General features: G+C 55.9%; 1 protein-coding gene across 2 annotated transcripts in view; it reads right to left on the bottom strand.

Annotated features, from left to right (window-relative positions):
- The window catches only part of CALU (calumenin), a 14602-nt gene extending 12620 nt beyond the window's left edge, over nucleotides 1-1982 (bottom strand). The window contains exon 1 of one of the 2 annotated variants that reach the window (XM_074167922.1): nucleotides 1752-1982. In XM_074167922.1, the coding sequence (XP_074024023.1) occupies nucleotides 1752-1972 (221 nt within the window). In that variant the 5' untranslated portion in view covers nucleotides 1973-1982. The remainder of the gene's footprint in view (nucleotides 1-1751) is intronic. The other variant, XM_074167923.1, reaches the window with a different exon arrangement.
- Between the last annotated feature and the right edge of the window lie 19891 nt (nucleotides 1983-21873).

Here is a 21873-nt window from a genome sequence, read left to right as displayed (position 1 = left end):
GGGAAGGGCCTCGTTAACAGATCCCCCCCCCGTGGAAACCCTGAGCCCGGCCCCCCCTTCCAAGCGCCAGCTTGCTTTTTTATTTTATTTTTTTTTTAAGGTTTTGGGTTTGTTTTTTTGTGTTTTTTTTTTTTTTCCCCAGCGGATAATTCGGCAGAACAATGAAATTAAAAACCCCCGGAGCCGTGACAAAAACCCACGGAGGGGGGGGGAGCCAGGAAAAACAGGGAGGGGGGGGGCTGAAAAACTTCTGCTCTCCGCAGCCCGAGCTGCACCCTCCCCTTTACGCTCGCTCCCTTTTTTTGGGGGGGGGGGGGCAAAAAAATCAATATATTCTCTCCAAATTATATCCCCGTCCAAAAAAAACATTGATTTTTATCCTATTTTTGCAGTTTATAGACCGGTAAAGGCCTCGCTCGTCCAAAAAGGGGCGGGGGGGGGGTGTTTCCCCAGTTTAAAGACTTAACCCCCCCCCCACAATCTTCCTGCGGAGATTCCTTAAAAGACGTGGCCTTTATGGAGAGGAAAATATTGGTGGAGTGTGTCCCCCCCCACCCTGTGGCTACCTCCCGCCGCGGGCTGGTGGCCCAGCTGGTCCGTAGGGATGCTGGGGAAGCATGGAATCATCCTGCACCCCCACCACCGCACGCCCCCCCCCCCCCAAATCCAGGTTGAGTCCGTCCGGTTTTCCATCGCTCCGGGGGCTTTTTCCTTCTCATTAAGGAGAAGGAAAAGCCTAATTAACCAAATAAAAGCCTGATTTTGATGGCGGAGGGGACTTTTAGAGTGAGGTCGGGATGTTGGGATCCGACCCGGAGCGAAGCCCACCCAGGACACGGGGAAATCAGGGAACCCCCAACCAGCCTGTCACTGCCCGCCCCCCCCCCGAAAAAAAACCCAAAACCCCATAAAAAAAACAGAAAAATGGGCAAAACCCCAAAATTAAGAGGAAATCGGGACCCTCGCGACTCAGTCCTGGGGCCTGACGTCTCCGGGAGCTCCAAAAAAAAAAAGAAATAAATATATATATATAATTTTAAGCCTTTTTTAAGCCCGAGGGGAACAACTGCGGAGGCAGCTGCCGGCGGGCGGACAAAGGCACGGGCTGTGGAGCCCAAAAACCCACCCACCCCCCCCTTAAAAAACACAATCCCCCCCCCCTTTTCTTTTTTTTTTATTGCCCTACACAGGTGGCGGGGGAGGCGGCAAAAAAAAAAAAAGCGGAATTTTCAAGAGATGCTCTGTTTTTTCCCTCCCTCCTTCCTGGCTCGGAGGCAGCCCACCAGCTGCTCCTGGAGCGGGAAAAATAAGGTGGAAAATGGAAATTAAATCCCACTGGGGGTTTTTCCAGACCTCCGGGGGAGGGGGTGAGGATGGTGGGGAGGGGGGGTTGACGGTTTGACCCTTATTTTTACCTCTATTTTACATTTTTGGGGCGTATTTGGCGCTGGGGAGGTTGGGGAAGGGCTCGGGGCCGGGGGGGTGGAGGGGGGGGGGAGAACCGTCCAGGCTCCGCTGCGTCACCGTCAGCTCCTAAATTTCAGCTTTTCTGCCTTAAAAATGCTATTTAAATGATATTTAAATGTCTAAAATTGCCGCCACCCGAGGCGCGAAAGAATACGAGGATGAAGAGGGGAATATTTAAGGCTGGTAGGACCCGTGCGGGGTGGTTTTTTTTCTCAATTTCGGGTGGGTTTTTTTTAATTTTTTATTGGGTTTTTGGTTTTTTGGGGGTTTTTTTTTGGCCTTACCCCAGCCTCTCCTTGCTCTCCTCCGGCGTGAGCTGGTCGAAGGTTTTGGCTTCGTCGGCCCCCAGGAAAGCGTCGTGGTCGTAGTCGAAGTTCTGAGCGTCGTCGTGGACCTTGTCGCTGAGCTGGGGGTCGTGGTGGACCCGGTCCTTCTTCTCGGTGGGTTTGCTGGAGATGCAGAGGACGGAGAGGGAGAGGCAGAGGAGGAGCTGAGGGATGCTCATGGTGGGTCCCACGCACCTACGGGATGGGGGAATAAAAAACAACAACAAAAAAAAAATAAAAATAAAAATAAAAGAGGGATTAAGGAGGCGGCACTAAAAGGTGGGAGGTTCTGGGGTCATAAATCAGAATTTTGGGAGAAAGCGGTGAGCCGGTAGAGATCGGGCCGGGCAAAAGCGGGAATTCGTCGAGGTTAAACGGGCAAAATGATGAATTCGTTGAAATCGGCCGGGAAAAAGGCCAGGAATTCATCCGGATCATCTGGGGAAAAATGACGGATTCGGGAAGAGATCAGCTGGGGAAAAACCGTGGATTTATCCAGGTCAGCTGGGAAAAGCCACGAATTCACCCAGATTATCTGGGAATAACCATTAATTCACCCAGATTAGAGGGGAAAATACAGTAATTAATACAGATTAGCCAGGAAAAAACCATGAATTAATACAGATTAGAGGGGAAAAAACATGAATTAATAAAAATTAGCCGGGAAAAAGCATTAATTAATCCAGATTAGCCAGGAAACACCATCAATTCATCCAGATTAGAGGGGCAAAACCATGATTTCATAGAGATCGGTGGAGGAAAATGATGAATTAATCCAGATCAAAGGGACAAAAGCATTAATCAATCCAGATTAGAGGGGAAAAGCCACAAATTCACCCAGATTATCTGGGAATAACCATTAATTCACCCAGATTAGAGGGGAAAATACAGTAATTAATACAGATGAGCCAGGAAAAACCATTAATTCATCCAGATTAGAGGGGAAAAAACACGAATTAATAAAGATTAGCCGGGAAAAAGCATTAATTAATCCAGATTAGCCAGGAAAAAACATGAATTAATCCAGATTAGCCAGGAAAAAACATGAATTAATCCAGATTAGCCAGGAAAAAACATGAATTCATCCAGATTAGCCAGGAAAAACCATGAATTAATCCAGATTAGAGGGGCAAACCCATGAATTCATAGAGATCGGTGGAGGAAAATGATGAATTAATCCAGATTAGCTGGGAAAAGCCATGAATTCATCCAGATTAGAAGGGAAAAACCATGAATTAATACAGATTAGCTGGGAAAAATGATGAATTGATAGAGATCGGCTGGGCAAAAACCATGAACTCATCCAGTCCAGAGGGGCAAACTCATGAATTAATACAGATTATCTGGGAAAAAGGAGGAATTCATCCAGATTGGATGGGAAAAAAACCATGAATTAATACAGATCAGAGGGGCAAAAGGGTTAATTCATCCAGATTAGCCGGGAAAAGGAAAAAAATCATCCAGATTATCTGGGAAAACCAGTGAATTCATCCAGATTATGTGGGCAAAACATGAAATTCATTTCAAAAAATGAATTAATAGAGATGAACTGGGAAAAATGATGAATTCATCCACATCAGGGGGGCAAAGCAGGGAATTAATGCAGATTATCTGGGGGAAACCATGAATTAATGCAGATTATCTGGGGGAAAACCACACATTAATGCAGATTATCTGGGAAAACCATGAATTAATGCAGATTATCTGGGCAAAACACATGAATTATTACAGATCAGAGGCGCATACCAGTTAATTCATCCAGATTATCTGGGAAAACCAGTGAATTCATCCAGATCAGCCAGAGAAAAGGAGGAATTCATAGAGATCAGGAGGGAAAAACCATGAATTCATAGAGATCAGGCAGGAAAAGCAGTGAATTCTTACGGATCAGCGGGGAAAAAACATGAATTAATTCACATTGTTTGGGAAAAACCAGGAATTAATATAGATTATCTGGGAAAAAACCACAAATTAATGCAGATTATCTGGGAAAAAACATGAATTAATGCAGATTATCTGGGGGAAAACGATGAATTCATAGAGATCCACCGGGGAAAAGGAGGAATTCAAAGAGATTAACTGGGTAAAATGATGAATTCATCCGGATCAGGTGGGCAAAGCAGTGAATTAATACAGATTATTTGGGGAAAAACCATGAATTGATACAGATTGTTTGGGAAAAACCATGAATTAATGCAGATTATCTGGGGGAAAATCATGAATTAATGCAGATTATCTGGGGAAAAACCACGAGTTAAAGCAGATTATCTGGGAAAACCATGAATTAAAGCAGATTATCTGGGGGAAAACCACACATTAACGCAGATTATCTGGGGAAAACCACGAATTAACGCAAATTATATGGGAAAACCATGAATTAATGCAGATTATCTGCGGAAACCACAAATTAATGCAGATTATCTGGGGAAAACCACACATTAATGCAGATTATCTGCGGAAACCACGAATTAATGCAGATTATCTGGGGAAAACCACGAATTAATGCAGATTATCCGGGAAAACCATGAATTAATGCAGATTATCTGGGGAAAACACATGAATTATTACAGATCAGAGGCGCAAACCAGTTAATTCATCCAGATTATCTGGGAAAAAGCCATTAATTAAGAGAGATTATCCGGGAAAAACACCCTGGGAGCCCTCCCAGCTCCCTTGGAATCTCTTCCTCCCTCCATGGGGCAGAGCGGGAACAACTGGGTTTGCCGGGAGGAGGAGGAGGAATGCGAAGGATGCGTGGCCGATGCACGCGGGGCCCCGTTCCCCAACCCCTGCCAACGCCCCCCCCCGCTCCCACATCTTTCCCCAACCCCCCCTTCATCCACCCCACGGTTCCAAACCCTCCGGGACCTCCCATGGGGGTGGAATCCCCCCCCCAACCTGTATTTCACCGTTAATTCCAGTCACCCCATTCTCCCGGCGCCCATTTGGAACCCAATTCCACCCCACCCCCCCTCTCGGTGCCGGGGGGGGGGGTGTGTGTGTGTGACAGACAGGGACGATGACAGGGATAATCAGGAGGTGGCAATTTATCGCCCGGATCGTTTGGCGACGGGTGGGGAAAAGGCTCTTGGAAGCGTTTCCCACCTTTATCCCTTTAATCTAAATTTAAATCCAGTCGCTAAAACACCTATTTTTTTATTTTTTTTTCGCCGCCTCTCCCGCTCCGCGATTAAAATTCCATTTTAATCCATAAAAACCAGGATTAAGAGAGTCCGTGCGGCTGAAACAACTCGCGGGGGCCGAAAAGGAGCGGCAGGAGGGGGTAAAAAACCCTTTTCTCTTTATTTTACACTATTTTTCACCTGCTTGAAGCCTTACTTGGGAGTCGGCGAGGTCAACAGATTCTTTATATTTTCTAAAATCAACCTTTTTCACCAATATTTGGCTAAAATGAAGGAATTCCATAAAAACCACCCCTGAAGGATTTATCTGCCAAGAGTTTATCCCATTTGGATCCCTCCAGAGAGACGGGAGGAGGTTGATTTATCTCCCCAAAACCCATTTTCTCCTTATTTTACACTATTTTTCACCTTTTTGAAGCCTTACTCGGGAGTCGGCGAGGTTGAGGGATTCTTTATATTTTCTAAAATCAACCTTTTTCACCAATATTTGGCTAAAATTAGGAAACTCCCTAAAAAAAACACCCCTGAAGGATTTATATGCGGAGTTTATCCCATTTGGATCCCTCCAGAGGGACAGGATGGGGTTGTTTTATCTCCCCAAAACCCCTTTTCTCCTTATTTTACACAATTTTTCACCTGCTTGAAGCCTTAACTGGGAGTCGGCGAGGTCGAGGGATTCTTTATATTTTCTAAAATCAACCTTTTTCACCAATATTTGGCTAAAATGAAGGAATTCCATAAAAACCAGCCCTGAAGGATTTATCTGCCAAGAGTTTATCCCATTTGGATCCCTCCAGAGAGACGGGAGGAGGTTGGTTTATCTCCCCAAAACCCCTTTTCTCCTTATTTTACACAATTTTTCACCTGCTTGAAGCCTTAACTGGGAGTCGGCGAGGTCGAGGGATTCTTTATATTTTCTAAAATCAACCTTTTTCACCAATATTTGGCTAAAATGAAGGAATTCCCTAAAAACCACCCCTGAAGGATTTATCCACCAAGAGTTTATCCCATTTGGATCCCTCCAGAGGGACAGGATGGGGTTGATTTATCTCCCAAAACCCCTTTTCTCTTTATTTTACACTATTTTTCACCTGTTTGATTCCTTAACTGGGAGTCGGCGAGGTCCAGGGATTCTTTATCTTTTTTTAAATCAACTTTTTTCACCAATATTTGTCCAAAATTAGGGAATCCCCTAAAAAGCCAACACCCTGAAGGGTTTATCCACCCGGAGTTTGTGCCGGTTTGGATCCCCGGGAAGGGGGTTGTTGGATCTCCCGACGTTACATCCGTCCCCGAGGGGCTGGCTCCCGGCCACGTTCCCGCCCGGAGGAGCCCGAAAAAGGGATGGAAAACAGGTCACGGGTGTCATTATAAATAACCCCAACCCCCCTCCCCTCCCCGTTGCTGTCAAAGAACTTCAGCCTCGAAGCCGGCAACGGGAAAAAAACTTCCCAGGAATTGGGTTCCTTCAAAGGATTTTGGCAGCTCCGGAGATTTCGGGGAGAACCTCCACGGTCCCAGAAAAGCGGGAAAGGCGGCAAACCCCGCGGGAAGCCAGGGAATCGTGTTTTTCCTGGTTGGAAAAAAAAAAAAAAAACAAAAAAAACTGGAAAGCAACCCGTTCCACCAGGAAATAAATGAAAAGGAGGAGTCCCAGAGCCGCGACCGCGGATTTCGAAGGATGAAGGAGCCGGGCTGGGAATTCCCGTCTTCGTAACGACGCCTCGGGCTTCGGGTTGTTAATTGGTGCAAATAAAAGGGGAAATTTGGGCACGGTGTAGCCGAGGGGGGGGGGGGGGGGGAAAGAGAGGAGCGCGCGGTAGAGCGTGGGAAAAGGTGGGAAAACCGGAAAAAGAGCAGCTTTCCTCATTTCCCAGGGAATTTCTGCGGCACGCGTTACGGAAGAACCCCCCGTGCCACCCCGGCGGGTGGGATATTTGGGGAGGATTTTGGGGGGGGCGGGGGGGGGGTTTGAGCTCTAAAAACCCCTTCCTCGAGGCGGGATCCGGCAAAGCTGCCTTCTCCAGCATCTCCTCGCGTTTGAAATTCCTTACTTTTTAAACATCAAAATAATCCCTCGTGGCTTTCAGGACGCAAAGGACACCTGGAATATAACATCCCAACCCCCCCCACCCCCCGGGGGATGATCCCTGGGCTCGGCGATTTAATCCCTTCCCCGTTCTGGATCCAGGAGCCAGAATCTGGATCCGGGTGGAAAAAAGAAAAAAAAAAAAAAAAAACCACCCCAATTCCCAGCCACCTCTGACGCAATCCGGCGCGGCCGTGACCTCAGCGAGGAGGGGTGAGGGGGGGGGAAGGACACACACACACACACACACCCCCAACCCAGGATATTTAAGAGGAGCTCTGGGTATATATTTACCCCGAGAATCCGAGGAGCTGCCCAGAAGAGAGCAACTCCCCCCCCCAAATCCCGGGAACGGGGCGGGACTAAAGCACGGGGTGACCCAGGAGGGGGGGGGGGGGGGTGTAAATACCCTGATTTTTATCTACAAGGTCCAGGCTCTGCTCGGGAGGTGATTAAAAGGGACAATCTGACCTCAAAACAGGGCACCTTGGCATCACGCCGGGCGCCAGGGAAGGGGACGGGCCAAAGATGCTGCCACAGTGTGTGTGTGTGTGTGTGTGGTGGGGGGGGGACACACAAAATAACACCATAAACCGAGCGTTATTCCTAAATAATTCCCCTCAGTAACACCGTCTGCCGATCAAGCGACGGGTGCGAGCCCCAGATTTTCCTCGGAGCTCTCAATTTGGGGTAAAACCAAAAAATAAAATAAAAATAAAAATAAGGCTTTGAGCATCTTCTCCCCCGCCCCCCCCCCCAAGCCAACCACAAACCGCTCCGGGGTTGAGACGGGGGGATGCTGGAGGGTTCTCCCTTTTCCGAAAGGAAAGGGTCCCGGCGTTGAACCGCAGGGAAGCAGCGATTAGCAGGAAATTATTCCCACATAAACGGAGGAAGTAGGGATCTCCCCTCGGTTTTCCAGCGGTACCCACGGATTCCGTGCCGGGCTTGGCTCGGGGGGCGATGTTCGGAGCAGCCCGAAGGGCTACAAACCCCTCGGGAAGGGCATTTCCCACTCGGGAGGGCCATTAAACCCAGCTGAAAAAAAGCCTGGAGGCAACATAATCCCCTGGGATTTGGGAATAAAGTCTCCGTTTTGGCTTTTAAGGGGATTCACCCCAATTCAGGAGGCCGCTGCAAACCTGGGCCTTACCCGCCGGTGGGAAAGCGGGCGGTCACCTGTAATTAGCGGCGGTAATTAAGGACTTAAGGCAGTGATTGAGGGCTTATTGCTCTTCTACCGGCGACTAAAACAAATAACGGGCGAGGAAAGCGGCGACGGGCGCCCCGCAACAAGCGTTCACCGACACACGACCGACCTGAAGGCGCAAAGCGGTTCGTTAAGCATTAATTAAGGGGGGAATGGAGACACTGGGATGCCCTGGGGGGGGGGGGGTCTCCTCAGGGATCAGCCCCCCCCCGCCGCGTTCCCATGGCGACCAGGCCCGGGGCTCCCAAGGCCCGGCCCGGCCGCTGCCACGTTCCCGCTCCCGCCGGAACGGGCTGTGGGAGCGGGACCGGCCGCTGCCGCCCACCCGGCTCCCCCGAGAGCCACCGCCGGGCCGGAGGCCGCCTCCCACCCCACCAGGGCCACCCCGTCCCTCACCGTTAACCGGGAGCCGCCGCCGCCGCCCGCTTCTCTTCAGCCGCTCCGCCGACCGGAAGTAGGCGCCACGCCGCACGGCCCCCCGCGCTCCCACCGCGCCGGCCAATCAGCGCGAGGCCACGCCTCCCCCGCTGACACGATAGGCGCGCTGATTGGTCATTCCCGCCGCCCGTCCGCCTCGTGTCCCGCCCTCGCCCCCGCGCTCCGCCTCCACCTCCCCTCCCCTTCGCCTCCGCCCACCTCCGCCCCGCCGCGGCCCCGCCTCCTCCGCCCGGGGGGCGCGGGCGCCGATTGGCTGGAAAGCGCCACGTCCTCACGCGCGCGCCGGCCGGCGGCCCCGCCCACTCACGGGCGCCCCGCCCCACTCTTCCCCCCCCCTCCCTTTCCCCCCGCTGCGCATGCGCGGGTGGAAAAGGGCGGGAAAAGGGGGTCGGCGGCGGGGGGCGAGGCGCCATGTTGGGGGGGGCTGAGGAATGGCCGCCGGGCACCCCTCAGCCTTTCCCCGTCCCTCCCGGCAGCCGGGGCCGGGCTGTTGGGGTACGGCGGGGCCTACCCTTTCGTCAGGAATAAGGGAGTGCGGGTTTGGAGCGGTTTCTCCTCGTGAAACGCCCTTGAGGAGGGGCCTTCCCCCGTGGTGAGGCCCGCACAGGGCCCGGCCGAGGGGGTGGTTCTGTCACAGGGGGCACAAGGATCGCGCCGCGGAGCCAGGGAATTGTTTAGGCAGGGAGCGGTCGGCGTGCCGCAGGTGAGTGTGGAGAGCCAGTGGGTTCGGTTCCCATGTATCTAAATGGTACTATTTTTTTTAGGTTAGAAAAGACCTTTAAGGCCGTCAAGCCCAATGGTGAACTTAATACTGCCGAGTCCAGCGCTAAACCATAGAATCACAGGATGGTTTGGGTGGGAAGGGACCTTAAAGCCCCCTCCAGCGCCACCCCCTGCCCTGGGCAGGGACACCTCCCACCACACCAGGTTGCTCCAAGCCCCCTCCAACCTGGCCTTGAACCCCTCCAGGGATGGGGCAGCCACAGCTTCTCTGGGCAACCTGGGCCAGGCTCTCACCACCCTCACACCAAAGAAGTTCTTCCCCACATTCAGCTCCATCTCCCCTCTTTCAGTGTCAAACCCTTCCCCCTCCTCCTAGGGCTCCCCTCCCTCATCCAGAGTCCCTCCCCAGCTTTCCTGGAGCCCCCCCCTTTAGGGACTGGAAGGGGCTCCAAGGTCTCCCCGGAGCCTTCTCTTCTCCAGGCTGAACCCCCCCAACTCTCTCAGCCTGTCCTCACAGCAGAGGGGCTCCAGCCCTCCCAGCATCTCCGTGGCCTCCTCTGGCCCCGCTCCAACAGCTCCACGTCTCTCCTGTGCAGACTGGCCAAACATGATTTCCCCTTGGTGAAATGTCTCCTTCCCCCCTGGTCGGGTCAGGTCTTGCCCTTCGGCAGCCCAACCTCAAGGGGCTTCCCATGTTTCACTCGTGGGACCTGTTCTGCTGAGGGACCTCAGCCCGCCTCATGCTGCTCCCTCAGAGCAGAGTCACCACTAAGTTTGCTCCTGGGAGAGGTCCATCCCTGGTTCTCCATCCCTCCTGCCCAAATCACCCCATTGTAGGTCTTCGTGTTGGCCCTGGTACATCCACAACCTCATCCGCAGCCTGGATGTGCAAAGGGAGGCTGCTGCCCCACTCCCAGCTGGAGAATATTAAAAAAAATCCTCCCATATTTTCATTTTTTCACGCTGATCAAGCACAGTTTGCTGTGATCTCCTCCCAGACCACGGTCCTGAGTCCTCCAGTTGCTGTCACTGTCCTCCTTCGGGCTTCCTGTAGGTGGCCCAGTGCAGGACATAGGATCAGGGTTCATGTGCCTACACTCTGGGGTTTGGGGAGTTTTTCTGGTGATGTCATTGCTTTTGGGGAACGGCCTGAAGAGAGGGTGAGACGCGGGCCACACTCTCAGTGGGCCTTTGAGTCTCTCCATGCTTCTGCAGCAGCTTTCCTGGAGGGACTCGGAATGGCATGGACGGCAGCTCAGTATCCGACTGCTCTACAATGGAGCTGGAGGTAGGAATTCCCTTGGGATATTTTCAATCCTTCATTGAGTCCACCCCATTGTCCTGTTGGCAGCTCTCCACCTCCTTCATGGTGTTGGTGGTTTTCCAGCTCCTTCATGATGTTGGTGGCTCCCCACCACCAACATGGCACTGGTGGTTCTCCAGCTCCTTCGTGGCATTGGTGGTTTTCCAGCTTCTTCGTGGTGCTGGTGGCTCTCCACCTCCTTTGTGGCAATGGTGGCTCCATCCACAGCTCCTTCACGGCATTGGTTGGTCTCCCGCTTCTTTGTGGCGGTGGTGGCTCTCCAGCTCCTCCGTGGCACTGGTGGTTCTCCATCTCCTTCGTGGTGGTGGTTCTCCATCTACTTCGTGGTGCTGGTGGTTCTCCATCTCCTTCGTGGCATAGGTGGCTCCCCAGCTCCTTCATGGCGTTGGTTGTTCTCCAGCTCATTCATGGCGTTGGTTGTTCTCCGGTTCCTTCATGGTGTTGGTGGTTCTCCCCAGCTCCTATGTGGCACTGGTGGTTCTTCAGCTCCTTTGTGGTGGTGGCTCCCCAGCTCCTTCGTGGTGTTGGTCAGTCCCCAGCTCCTTCGTGGTGTTGGTCAGTCCCCAGCTCCTTCGTGACATTGGTGGCTCCCCAGCTCCTTCGTGGCATTGGTTGGTCTCCAGCTCCTTCCTGGCATTGATGGTTCTCCAGCTCCTTCATGGCGATGGTGGTTCCATCTACAGCTCCTTTGTGGTGATGGTGGCTCCCCAGCTCCTTCGTGGTGCTGATTGTTCTCCAGCTCCTTTGTGGTGTTGGTTGCTCCCCTGTTCCTTCATGGTGTTGTTATTCTCCAGCTCCTCCGAGAGAGGAGGTTCTCCAGGTCCTTCATGGCACTGGTGGTTCTCCAGCCCACCACAGCTCTTCTTCCCGGGGGTGTGTCTCAAGGAACTCACAAAGGTTTTGAGCTCAAACCAGCTCCCAAACGGTGTCTGTGACCCACCGTGGCGGTGGGTGGGACGATCGATGCGCCAACAGACTGATAAAATTCCCTCTTCCTCGTCCAAACACCAAGGTCATCTTCCCCCAAAGTCCTCTCCTGGCTGGGACACGGCAGAGAGCGGTAAACAAGGCTACAGCCGAAAAGCTGGTTAATAAGTAACGCGTTCTCCTAATTCTCCGCTTTTTGGTAAATTTTGAGGGTATAATCAATGAGTATCCGGCGCTTTCAAAAGCCGGGACCTTTAATTACCGCCATCCAACCACGTGAAGGTCTGATTTTGTGGACGATTTGTGGTTGAACCCGTTCTTACCTAAGCTTACGCGCAAGACCAGGCCCGTGGAGAAGGGAAATCCCCTTCGTTAGGGCTGTCCCGGAGGGGGGAAAAAAAGCACTTAAATATCTACAGTTTGGGCAAAAACCAAACCAGCGGGATGGAGGGATCAGGGAAAAATGAGGATGGGGAGAAGATTTGGCCTCGTGGGGAGGGAGTGGAGGATCCAACCGAGTGTGTCAACGTGAAGAGGCTCTGAAATCTGGAAGTAGAAAATAAACTATGAAAATGGTCCGACGGACCGAAAAAAAAAAAAAAAAGAAAAAAAGGTCTTTTATGGGGTCCTTGGAGCTCGGGCCCGTGGAAGAGGGAGGAGGAGAGAGGATTTGGCGGCTGCGGGAGAAGGTGAGGTGGTGGAAGCGAGGTGAGAAACGGTGGAGGACGACGGGAGGAGAAGGGAGAAGGCGCAGGAAGCTGGAGGCGTGGAAGGGGAGAGGAGGAGCGGGATGATGAGGAAGAGGAGGATCCTCCCTCCCCGAGGAAGGCTGAGGTCAGAGGCCGTTAATTAAGCGAGGAGATAATTTAATCAAGTAAAACTTCCCCGGGCAGAAAGCGGAGGAGGCGCTGCTGACCTTCTCCTGAGGAACGGCTGAGAACTCGAGAAAGAGCCTCAAATCGTGTCCGTCCCCACCCTGACCCCAAAATTCTCCTTTTTGTGGTCTTTAAAAAAAAAAAAACCAAAACCCAAAACATCGAAATGGTTTTCGACGCCAGCGAGAAACCGGGACCAGAAGCTGAACCGAAGCCACGGTCCCCGCCTCTGAGGGAGAAGTTTCTCTTCCTCCCCGGGGCGCGAAGAAAAAGCTTGAAAAACAAAATATTAAAGTTTTTAAAAAAAAAAAATACACGAAGCCACCCAACCCCCCGTCAAGCCACCTTTTATTTTATTTTATTTTATTTTTTAAAAAATACATCTCCCAATTTTAAAGCCTCTTCAGGATTATTTCTGAGGTGAGACCGACGAAAGCACACCTCCGACAACCCCATCCGAAAGCGGGACGTAGCCCGACGCGCGGGTATTTTCTCCGGATCTTCTGACACCGGCCATGACTTGGGTACATCATCCACTTGGGTCACACCAACCCCGGGCAACGCTACGGGCTCGGGGCAGAGCGGCTGGAGCTGCCCGGCGGAAAAGGACCTGGGGGTGTTGGTGGCCAGCCGGCTGAACATGAGCCAGCCGTGTGCCCAGGTGGCCAAGAAGGCCAACGGCATCCTGGCCTGTATCAGGACCGGTGTGGCCAGTAGGACTCGGGAGGTGATGGTCCCCCTGTACTGGGCACTGGTGAGGCCCCACCTTGAGGGCTGTGTCCAGTTTTGGGCCCCTCACCACAAAAAAGACATTGAGGTGCTGGAGCGGGTCCAGAGAAGGGCAACGGAGCTGGTGAGGGGTCTGGAGAACAAGGAGAAGGGTCTGGAGAACTTCTGAGGGAGCTGGGGGTGTTCAGCCTGGAGAAAAGGAGGCTGAGGGGAGACCTTCTCGCTCTCTACAACTCCCTGAAAGGAGGGGGTAGCCGGGGGGGGTCGGTCTCTTCTCCCAAGGAACAGGCGACGGGACAAGAGGAAACGGCCTCAAGTTGCGCCAGGGGAGGTTTAGGATGGAGATTGGGAACAATTTTTTCACGGAAAGGGTTGTCAGCCATTGGAACGGGCTGCCCGGGGAGGTGGTTGAGGCACCATCCCTGGACGTGTTCAAAAGCCGGGTTGACGTGGTGCCGGGAGACGCGGTTTAGTGACGGTGTTGCGTTTTGTTGTTTTGTGGGTGTTTATTTTTGTCAGTTGGGTCGGTGGTTGGACAAGATGATCTTGAAGGTCCCTTCCAACCGTGAAGATTCTGTGATTACGGAGATAAGAAAAATAAATAAAGGAAAAAGACGAAGCTTTAGGGTGGGGTGGGGGTTTTTTTGGGGTTTTTTTTTTGTTTTGTTTTGTTTTGGTTTTTTTTCCCCCAAGGAACTTTCTGGGCAAGTTTTTTTCGGCGGGGTGACTTCACGGTTGGCCCCGGGATGGGTTTTTTGGGTTGTTTTTTTTTTTTGTGTGAGTTTTTTTTTTTTTTTTGGCGAATGTCAGCTGGCGGCTTAAAACCCTTTCGCCGTGACACAGAGGGTGGGAATTATCTCAGCCAACTGTAAATATCTGGCGCGAACATCTGCCACCTCCCCCCCCCCCCCCCTCAACCCCCCTCAACCCACCCACCCCCCACCCCAGAGAGAGGAGAGAGAGAGAGAGAGAGAGAAGGGGGGGGGGGAGGAGAGAAACGTGCTCTTCGGGTGCAAATTCTGCCCTAATTTAGGCATTTTACTCCGGGCCGAGATGAATCACGGCCCCCTGGAAAGCGCCGGTCGCTTTTCCAGCGCCGATGGAAAAAGGGGGGAGGACGAAGCAGCCGGCGCGTATCTCATCGGGATGAACCGCGTCCAACTGACCTCAGCCCCCTCCCTCCCTCCCTCCCTCCTTCCCCCCACCCCCCACCCCCAACATCGCTAATTTGGCCGCGGTTAACGATGCGTCACGGTGGGCTGAGGCACAAGGAGGCCGGAGGGGAGGAAATTAAATAGCGACGTGATGTGCCGCTTCGGGGCGATCTCGTAAACCGGGGATTTTGGTCCGGGGGGGGGGGGAAGACATTCCCTCCCGATGGGGTCACGCCTCCTTGCGCGGCGGTGAATTTTTTTTTCAGCGCAAATCGTTACGAGGCCACGCGGCGTTTTAAGCCCAGATCGAAACATATATATATATATATATATATTTATAAAACTTGCTGTCAGCTTCGCCGGCACCGGACCCCGCCGCGATGCCCCGGGGTTATTTCTGGAGGGATGCCGTCACCTCGCGCTCGCTCGGGGCACGTCTGGCAGCGGGACCCTGGCGGTGACAAAAAAGACATTGAGGGGTTGGAGCGTGTCCAGGGAAGGGCAACAGGGAGCTGGCCTGTCAAAAAGGGTTGTCAGAAAGCCGTGGAAGAGGTTGCCCGGGGAAGTGGTGGAGTCGCCATCCCTGGAAGGATTTAAAAGACGCGGGACGCGGGGCCAGAGGAGGCCACGGAGATGCTGGGAGGGCTGGAGCCCCTCTGCTGTGGGGACAGGCTGAGAGAGTTGGGGGGGTTCAGCCTGGAGAAGAGAAGGCTCCGGGGAGACCTTGGAGCCCCTTCCAGTCCCTAAAGGGGGCTCCAGGAAAGCTGGGGAGGGACTCTGGATGAGGGAGGGGAGCCCTAGGAGGAGGGGGAAGGGTTTGACACTGAAAGAGGGGAGATGGAGCTGAGATGTGGGGAAGAACTTCTTTGCTGTGAGGGTGGTGAGACCCTGGCCAGGTCTCCCCGAGAAGCTGTGGCTGCCCCATCCCTGGAGGGGTTCAAGGCCAGGTTGGAGGGGGCTTGGAGCAACCTGCTCTGGTGGGAGGTGTCCCTGCCCAGGGCAGAGGGGTGGCACTGGATGGTCTTTAAGGTCCCTCCCCACCCAACCATTCTATGATGGCCTTGTGTGATGGCGTGACTAGCTGCGTGGGTGAGGGGAGAGCAGTGGACATTGTCTACCTTGACTTCAGCAAGGCTTTTAACGCTGTCTCCCATGACGTCCTCACACATAGGCTTGGGAAGGGTGGGTTAGATGAGCAGACAGTGAGGTGGGTGGAGAATGGCAGAGCTCAGAGGGTTGTGACCACAGAGTCCAGCTGGAGGTCCTGCACCTGGGGAGGAATAACCTTATGCACCGGTACAGGTTGGGGTTGACCTGCTGGGGAGCAGCTCTGGGGAGAAGGACCTGGAAGTCCTGGTGGACAACAAGGTCTTTTCCAGTGGTGCCCAGTGACAGGACAAGAGGGAATGGGCACAAACTGGAAGACCTCCATCTCACCGTGAGGAGGACCTTCTTTGCTGTGGGGGTGTCAGAGCCCTGGCAGAGGCTGCCCAGAGAGGTGGTGGAGTCTCCTTCTCTGGAGACATTCCAACCCCACCTGGAGCCGTTCCTGTGGGACCTGCTCTGGGTGACCCTGCTCTGGCAGAGGGTTGGAGGAGATGATCTCCAGAGGTCCCTTCCAACCCCATACCATCCCGTGACCATCAGGAGGACGCTCTGAAGGTGTAACAAGGGGATGGGAAAGACCCACTCACACCCTGCCTCAGTTTACCCTCCCCACCAGGGGGCAAGACGGTGCCAAGAAACCAAACCCAAACTTCCTCCAGCAGCTTCCTCCATGCTTCGGTGGCCTCTCGGGGGACCCAAACTGGGGGGGGGGGGGGGGGGTTCAACCTGGTGGTTCCCCACACACCCCCACCTTCTTTCCCCTGGCTGGACCTTCTTGTGAAGCCACGTGGCTACGACCCGCCAGGCTGGCACGGAGCCTCGGCGAAGCGCAAGCCAGCGGCTCTTCACCGTGGCTGGGTGGCTATAAATACCCTCATCCTCCATGAGAGGTTCCAGGAAGGGACCAAAACCTGGGAGAAGGTCGGGGGGGGTGGGGGACGACAGGATGGGGACGAGGTGGGGAGGAGGTGGGAAAAGTCCAAATCCAAGTGGGACAAACCGAAACGGACTGGGCTTCTCCAAACCCCAGCGGTGGGAGGAGGAGGAGGAGGAAGAGGAAGGAGAAACCTCCTGGAGGCCAGGGACACGTGAAGGGCCACCACCACCCTCACCCGAGGAAGGAAGGGGCGGGGGGGGGGGGGGCACGGGGTTTAATGCAGCGCCGAGCGACGCGTGGCGGGGGGTCAGAGGAATGGTGTGTGTGTGCGTGTGCGTGTGCGTGTGCGTGTGTGTGTGTGTGTGTCACCCCTCCGGCTGCTCTTCCCGACTATTTAGGGAAGCGATGGAAGGAGGCCCCTGCGCTCAGCCTCCTGGAATTCCGCCACCTCCTTGGCTCCTCTCCCAAACCCGGGACAACCATCGGCGTAACCCCCACCCCCCCCCAAAAAACCACCCCCCCCCCGGGCACGGAGCAGCCACAGCGCCTCTCGGAGGTCCCTAACGAGGAACAAAAAAGGGGTCGCCAGCCCAGGAGAAGGGTCCTGTCGTTCCCCCGTGTCCGTCTCCGTGGAGGAATTCGGGAGGGTGATCTCAGGGAGCAGACACGCCGGGGAGCTGCCAGCCCCGGGGAAGGCAGGGGGGGGGTGGTGGTGGGGGGAACACGTAATGTCACCGTCACCCCCCCCCTCTCCCCCCGCCCCCGTGAGCTTTGTCACCGCCAGCCGACGGGAGAAATGTCCTTGTCTGAGCACGGCGCCGTAACCCGGCGCCGGGGGCCACGTGGAAGGCGGCCTGGGGATGGGACAAGGGCCGGGAGACCCCCTGATGGTCCCACCGGGAAGCGGCCGGTGGAGGGATGACAACAGCGGGTTGCGTTAAACGCCCGTAGTTGGGATTCGAGCTGGGTTTTTGAGGAAGAAAAGGTTTTAAGGAAGAAAAGATGGAGGAGACCATCTGTGGCCCCAACCACCAAGTCCAGGAGAGCTGCAGGACATCCTGGGCCTGATCCACCAAATCCAGGAGATCTGCAGGACATCCTGGACCCAACCCACCAAATCCAGGAGAGCTGCAGGACATCCTGGGCCTGATCCACCAAATCCAGGAGATCTGCAGGACATCCCAGACCCAACCCATTGAATCCAGGAGAGCTGCAGGACATCTCAGACCCAACCCATTGAATCCAGGAGAGCTGCAGGACATCCTGGGCCTGACCCACCAAATCCAGGAGATCTGCAGGACATCCCAGACCCAATCCATTGAATCCAGGAAAGCTGCAGGACATCCTGGACCCAACCCATTGAATCCAGGAGAGCTGCAGGACATCCCAGACCCAACCCACCAAATCCAGGAGATCTGCAGGATATCCTGGACCCAACCCATTGAATCCAGGAGAGCTGCAGGACATCCCGGGCCTGACCCACCAAACCAGGAGAGCTGCAGGACATCCTGGACCCAACCCATTGAATCCAGGAGAGCTGCAGGACATCCTGGGCCTGACCCACCAAATCCAGGAGATCTGCAGGACATCCCGGACCCAACCCACCAAATCCAGGAGAGCTGCAGGACATCCTGGACCCAACCCATTGAATCCAGGAGATCTGCAGGACATCCTGGACCCAACCCATTGAATCCAGGAGAGCTGCAGGACATCCTGGGCCTGACCCACCAAATCCAGGAGAGCTGCAGGACATCCTGGACCCAACCCATTGAATCCAGGAGAGCTGCAGGACACCCCGGGCCTGACCCATCAAACCAGGAGAGCTGCAGGACATCCCAGACCCAACCCATTGAATCCAGGAGAGCTGCAGGACATCCCAGACCCAACCCACCAAATCCAGGAGATCTGCAGGACATCCCAGACCCAACCCATTGAATCCAGGAGAGCTGCAGGACATCCTGGGCCTGACCCACCAAATCCAGGAGAGCTGCAGGACATCCCAGACCCAACCCATTGAATCCAGGAGAGCTGCAGGACATTCTGGACCCCAACCACCAAGTCCAGGAGAGCTGCAGGACATCCCGGACCCAACCCATTGAATCCAGGAGAGCTGCAGGACATCCTGGACCCCAACCACCAAGTCCAGGAGAGCTGCAGGACATCCCGGACCCAACCCATTGAATCCAGGAGAGCTGCAGGACATCCTGGGCCTGACCCACCAAATCCAGGAGAGCTGCAGGACATCCCGGACCCAACCCATTGAATCCAGGAGCTGCAGGACATCCCGGACCCAACCCACCAAATCCAGGAGATCTGCAGGACATCCCGGACCCAACCCATTGAATCCAGGAGAGCTGCAGGACATCCTGGACCCCAGCCACCAAGTCCAGGAGAGCTGCAGGACATCCCGGACCCAACCCATTGAATCCAGGAGAGCTGCAGGACATCCTGGACCCAACCCAAAGCTGCCCTGGTCTCCCTTTCCTGGAAAACCAGGAGATTTCCCACCGCCCGGAAGGGGGGCTTATCTCCATCCCTCAATCACGCGCTGCCCTTGGTCATCCGACCCCGGAGAACTCTTCTCGGTGGCTTCCAGCTCGTTCCTTTTGCACAGCCCGAGGGGAACATCCCGTTACAGCTGCCACCGCGTTAACTCAGCGGCACCCAAATAGCGCAGCGAGTCAGGGTTTAACGAGCGGGCGCTCGTGAACGAGCCGGTTCGTTACCTCGCAGCCCGGGCAGCTCCATCCTGGGGATGATCCCTCGGGTTAAAAACAAGCCGCTCCATCTCCATAAAAAGCCAAGAGCTTCTGGCACAGGATCAACGAGGCCAGACAGAGCTCGGAGCCTCCCGGGGGGAGATGTCCCGTTGGAGAGGGGAGGTGGCATCTGGGACATGAACCCCGAAACGTGGCCCTGGTCCCCTCAAAGGTCTTGTGAAGCTCCACCACCTGCTGTCCCTGTGGGGACACGGTCCTCCTACCCAGAATTCATCCTGGGCTTGTTTTTTAGGAACTCCGTCCCACGCGACATCCTGGTGTCCAAGTTGGAGAGACATGGGTTTGACGGATGGACCGCTCGGTGGACAAGGAACCGGCCGGATGGTCCCACTCAAAGAGTTGTGGTCACCAGCTTCATGTCCCAGTGGTGACCAGTGACGAGTGGTGTTCCTCAGGGGTCGGTACTGGGACCGGTGCTTGGCGGGTGACACGGACAGTGGGATTGAGGGCAACCCCAGTGAGTTCGTGGATGCCACCAAGCTGAGCGGTGGGGTGGGACAGGGATGCCATCCAGAGGGACCCGGACAGGCTGGAGAAGTGGGTCCGCGTGAACCTCAGGAGGTTCAACCAGGCCAAACGCGAGGTCCTGCCCCCGGGGTGGGGACCATCCCAACCACAAACCCAGGCGGCTTTGGGCAACCCGGTCTGGTGGAAGGTGTCCACCAGAGGAGCTCGAGGACCACGAGAGGCTTCCTGGGGAGGTCCTTCCAGGTGGAAGTCTTCCAGGCAGGAAGAGGAACGCCACCTTGGAGCGGTCCGAGATGAAAAAAAGAAAAAAAAAAAGACATTTAATGGGTTGATTATGGAGGATTTTGGCAAAAAATCCAACCGAGGAGGTCCCGAGGTCCCATCAGGTCCCACGTGCCCCGGAGGACCTTCCGCGGAGGTTGGAGGAGGCTGGGGAACATCAACACCGAAGGGGCTGTCCTCGAAGCAGCGCCGGGAGAGGAAGGTGAATTTGGGTTAAAATGCTCGTTTTCAATGAATATTTGCCGTCCTGAGGCGGCGGGGGGGGGGACACGACACCTTGAAGAACAAGGAGGTCCCCTCTCCTCTGAGAGCCACCAGAAGGGGGGGGACACACACACACGACACACGTTGGCCAAAGCCCCAAATCGTGAAGTTTCTCTTCCCAAAACGGGGGGGTTTGGAGGAGGGAAGCCCCCCCCCCAAAAAAAAAACCCCAAACCTGCTTTTTTAGCCCCGTTTTGTCTTTGAGGGGGCTGGGGGGGGACACGGGTGACAGCCCCGGCGAGCGGCGGGGAAGAATAATTTCAGAAAAAACCCCTAAATTTGCAAGTTAAAGCCGCTTTTTTTTTTTTTAAACACACTCCCCCCCCCCGGCCCCGGGAGGCCACGCCCCTTTCCCCGCCCATCGCTTCTGGTCACGCCCATTTCCCCGCCCACGGCCACGCCTCCCTTCCCCCCACCCACCGGTCGCCCCGCTCCTTTCCCCGCCCATCGCTTCTGGCCACGCCCCCCCTTTCCCCCGCCCACCGCGCACGGCCACGCCTCCCTTTCCCCCGCCCACCGGTCGCCACGCCCATTTCCCCGCCCATCGCTCCTGGCCACGCCCCCCCCCTTTCCCCCGCCCACCGGTCGCCCCGCTCCTCCCTCCGCCTACCGCTCCCGGCCACGCCCCTTTTCCCCACTCGCGGCCACGCCCCCTTTCCCCGCCCCGTTACGTTGTTGCCGGGCAACGGGTTTCCATGAATGGGCGGGGAGTGGGGGGGGGGGAGGGGATGATGAGGGGCGTGGCCTCCCTTAAAGGAGCCGCGTGGGTGAAGGGAAGGCGGGGACACGCGTGGGGGTGGGGGGGGTGGGGCCACACCCAGGGCAGGGCGTGGTCGGGGAGGGGCGTGGCCGGCCACGCCTTGCGGAAGCAGCGGGAGGTGGCGGCAGCGGCGGAGCGTGGGTGAGTCCTCCCGCGTGCAGGTTCCTGGGGGGGGCGGGGGGGGGGGGACGGACCCCGGGTGGGTGCCCCGGGGGGGGGGGGGGGGGGGGAGAGGGGGGGTGTCCCCCGTGGGTGGCCTTGACCCCCATGGGGTGTCGTCCCCCCCCCGTGTCGTCCCCCCCCCATCCCAGCTGTCCCCCCCCCATGTCCCCCCCCCTTCCTGGCTGGCCCCCCCCGTGTTCCACCCGTGTCCCCCCGCCCATCCCAGCTGTCCCCCCCCCCCCTCCGTCTCCCAGCTGTCCCCCCCCCCCGTGTCCCGTGTCCCCCCCCCGATCCAGCCTGTCCACCCATGTCCCCCCCCCGTGTGTCCCCCCCGTGTGTCCCCCCCCGTGTCCCCCCCCCGTGTCCCCCCCCGTGTCCCCCCCTGATCCAGCCTGTCCACCCGTGTCCCCCCCGTGTGTGTCCCCCCGTGTGTGTCCCCCATCCAGCCTGTCCCCCCGTGTGTCCCCCCCATCTCTGCTGTCCCCCCCTTGTCCCCCCCTGTCCCAGCTGTCCTCCCATGTCCCCCCCCCATGTGTCCCCCCCATCCCAGTTGTCCCCCCGATGTCCCCCCCGTGTCGTCCCCCCCCCGTGTCCCCCCCCCCACGTCCCGGCCCAGTTTTGTTTCCCCGAAGCAGCCGCAGCTTCTGCTTTCGAGGGGGTTTGGGAGGGGGGGGGGACACACGGGGGGGGGGGGGGGGGGCGGGGTGACACCCCCGCACCCACGGGGGTTGGGGGCGGGGCTGGGGGGGGGGGGGGGTGTCGTCCCCC

Source organism: Numenius arquata, chromosome 2 (genome assembly GCF_964106895.1).
Source record: "Numenius arquata chromosome 2, bNumArq3.hap1.1, whole genome shotgun sequence".
NCBI lineage: Eukaryota > Metazoa > Chordata > Aves > Charadriiformes > Scolopacidae > Numenius > Numenius arquata.
This window is presented reverse-complemented; position numbering and strand designations above follow the sequence as displayed.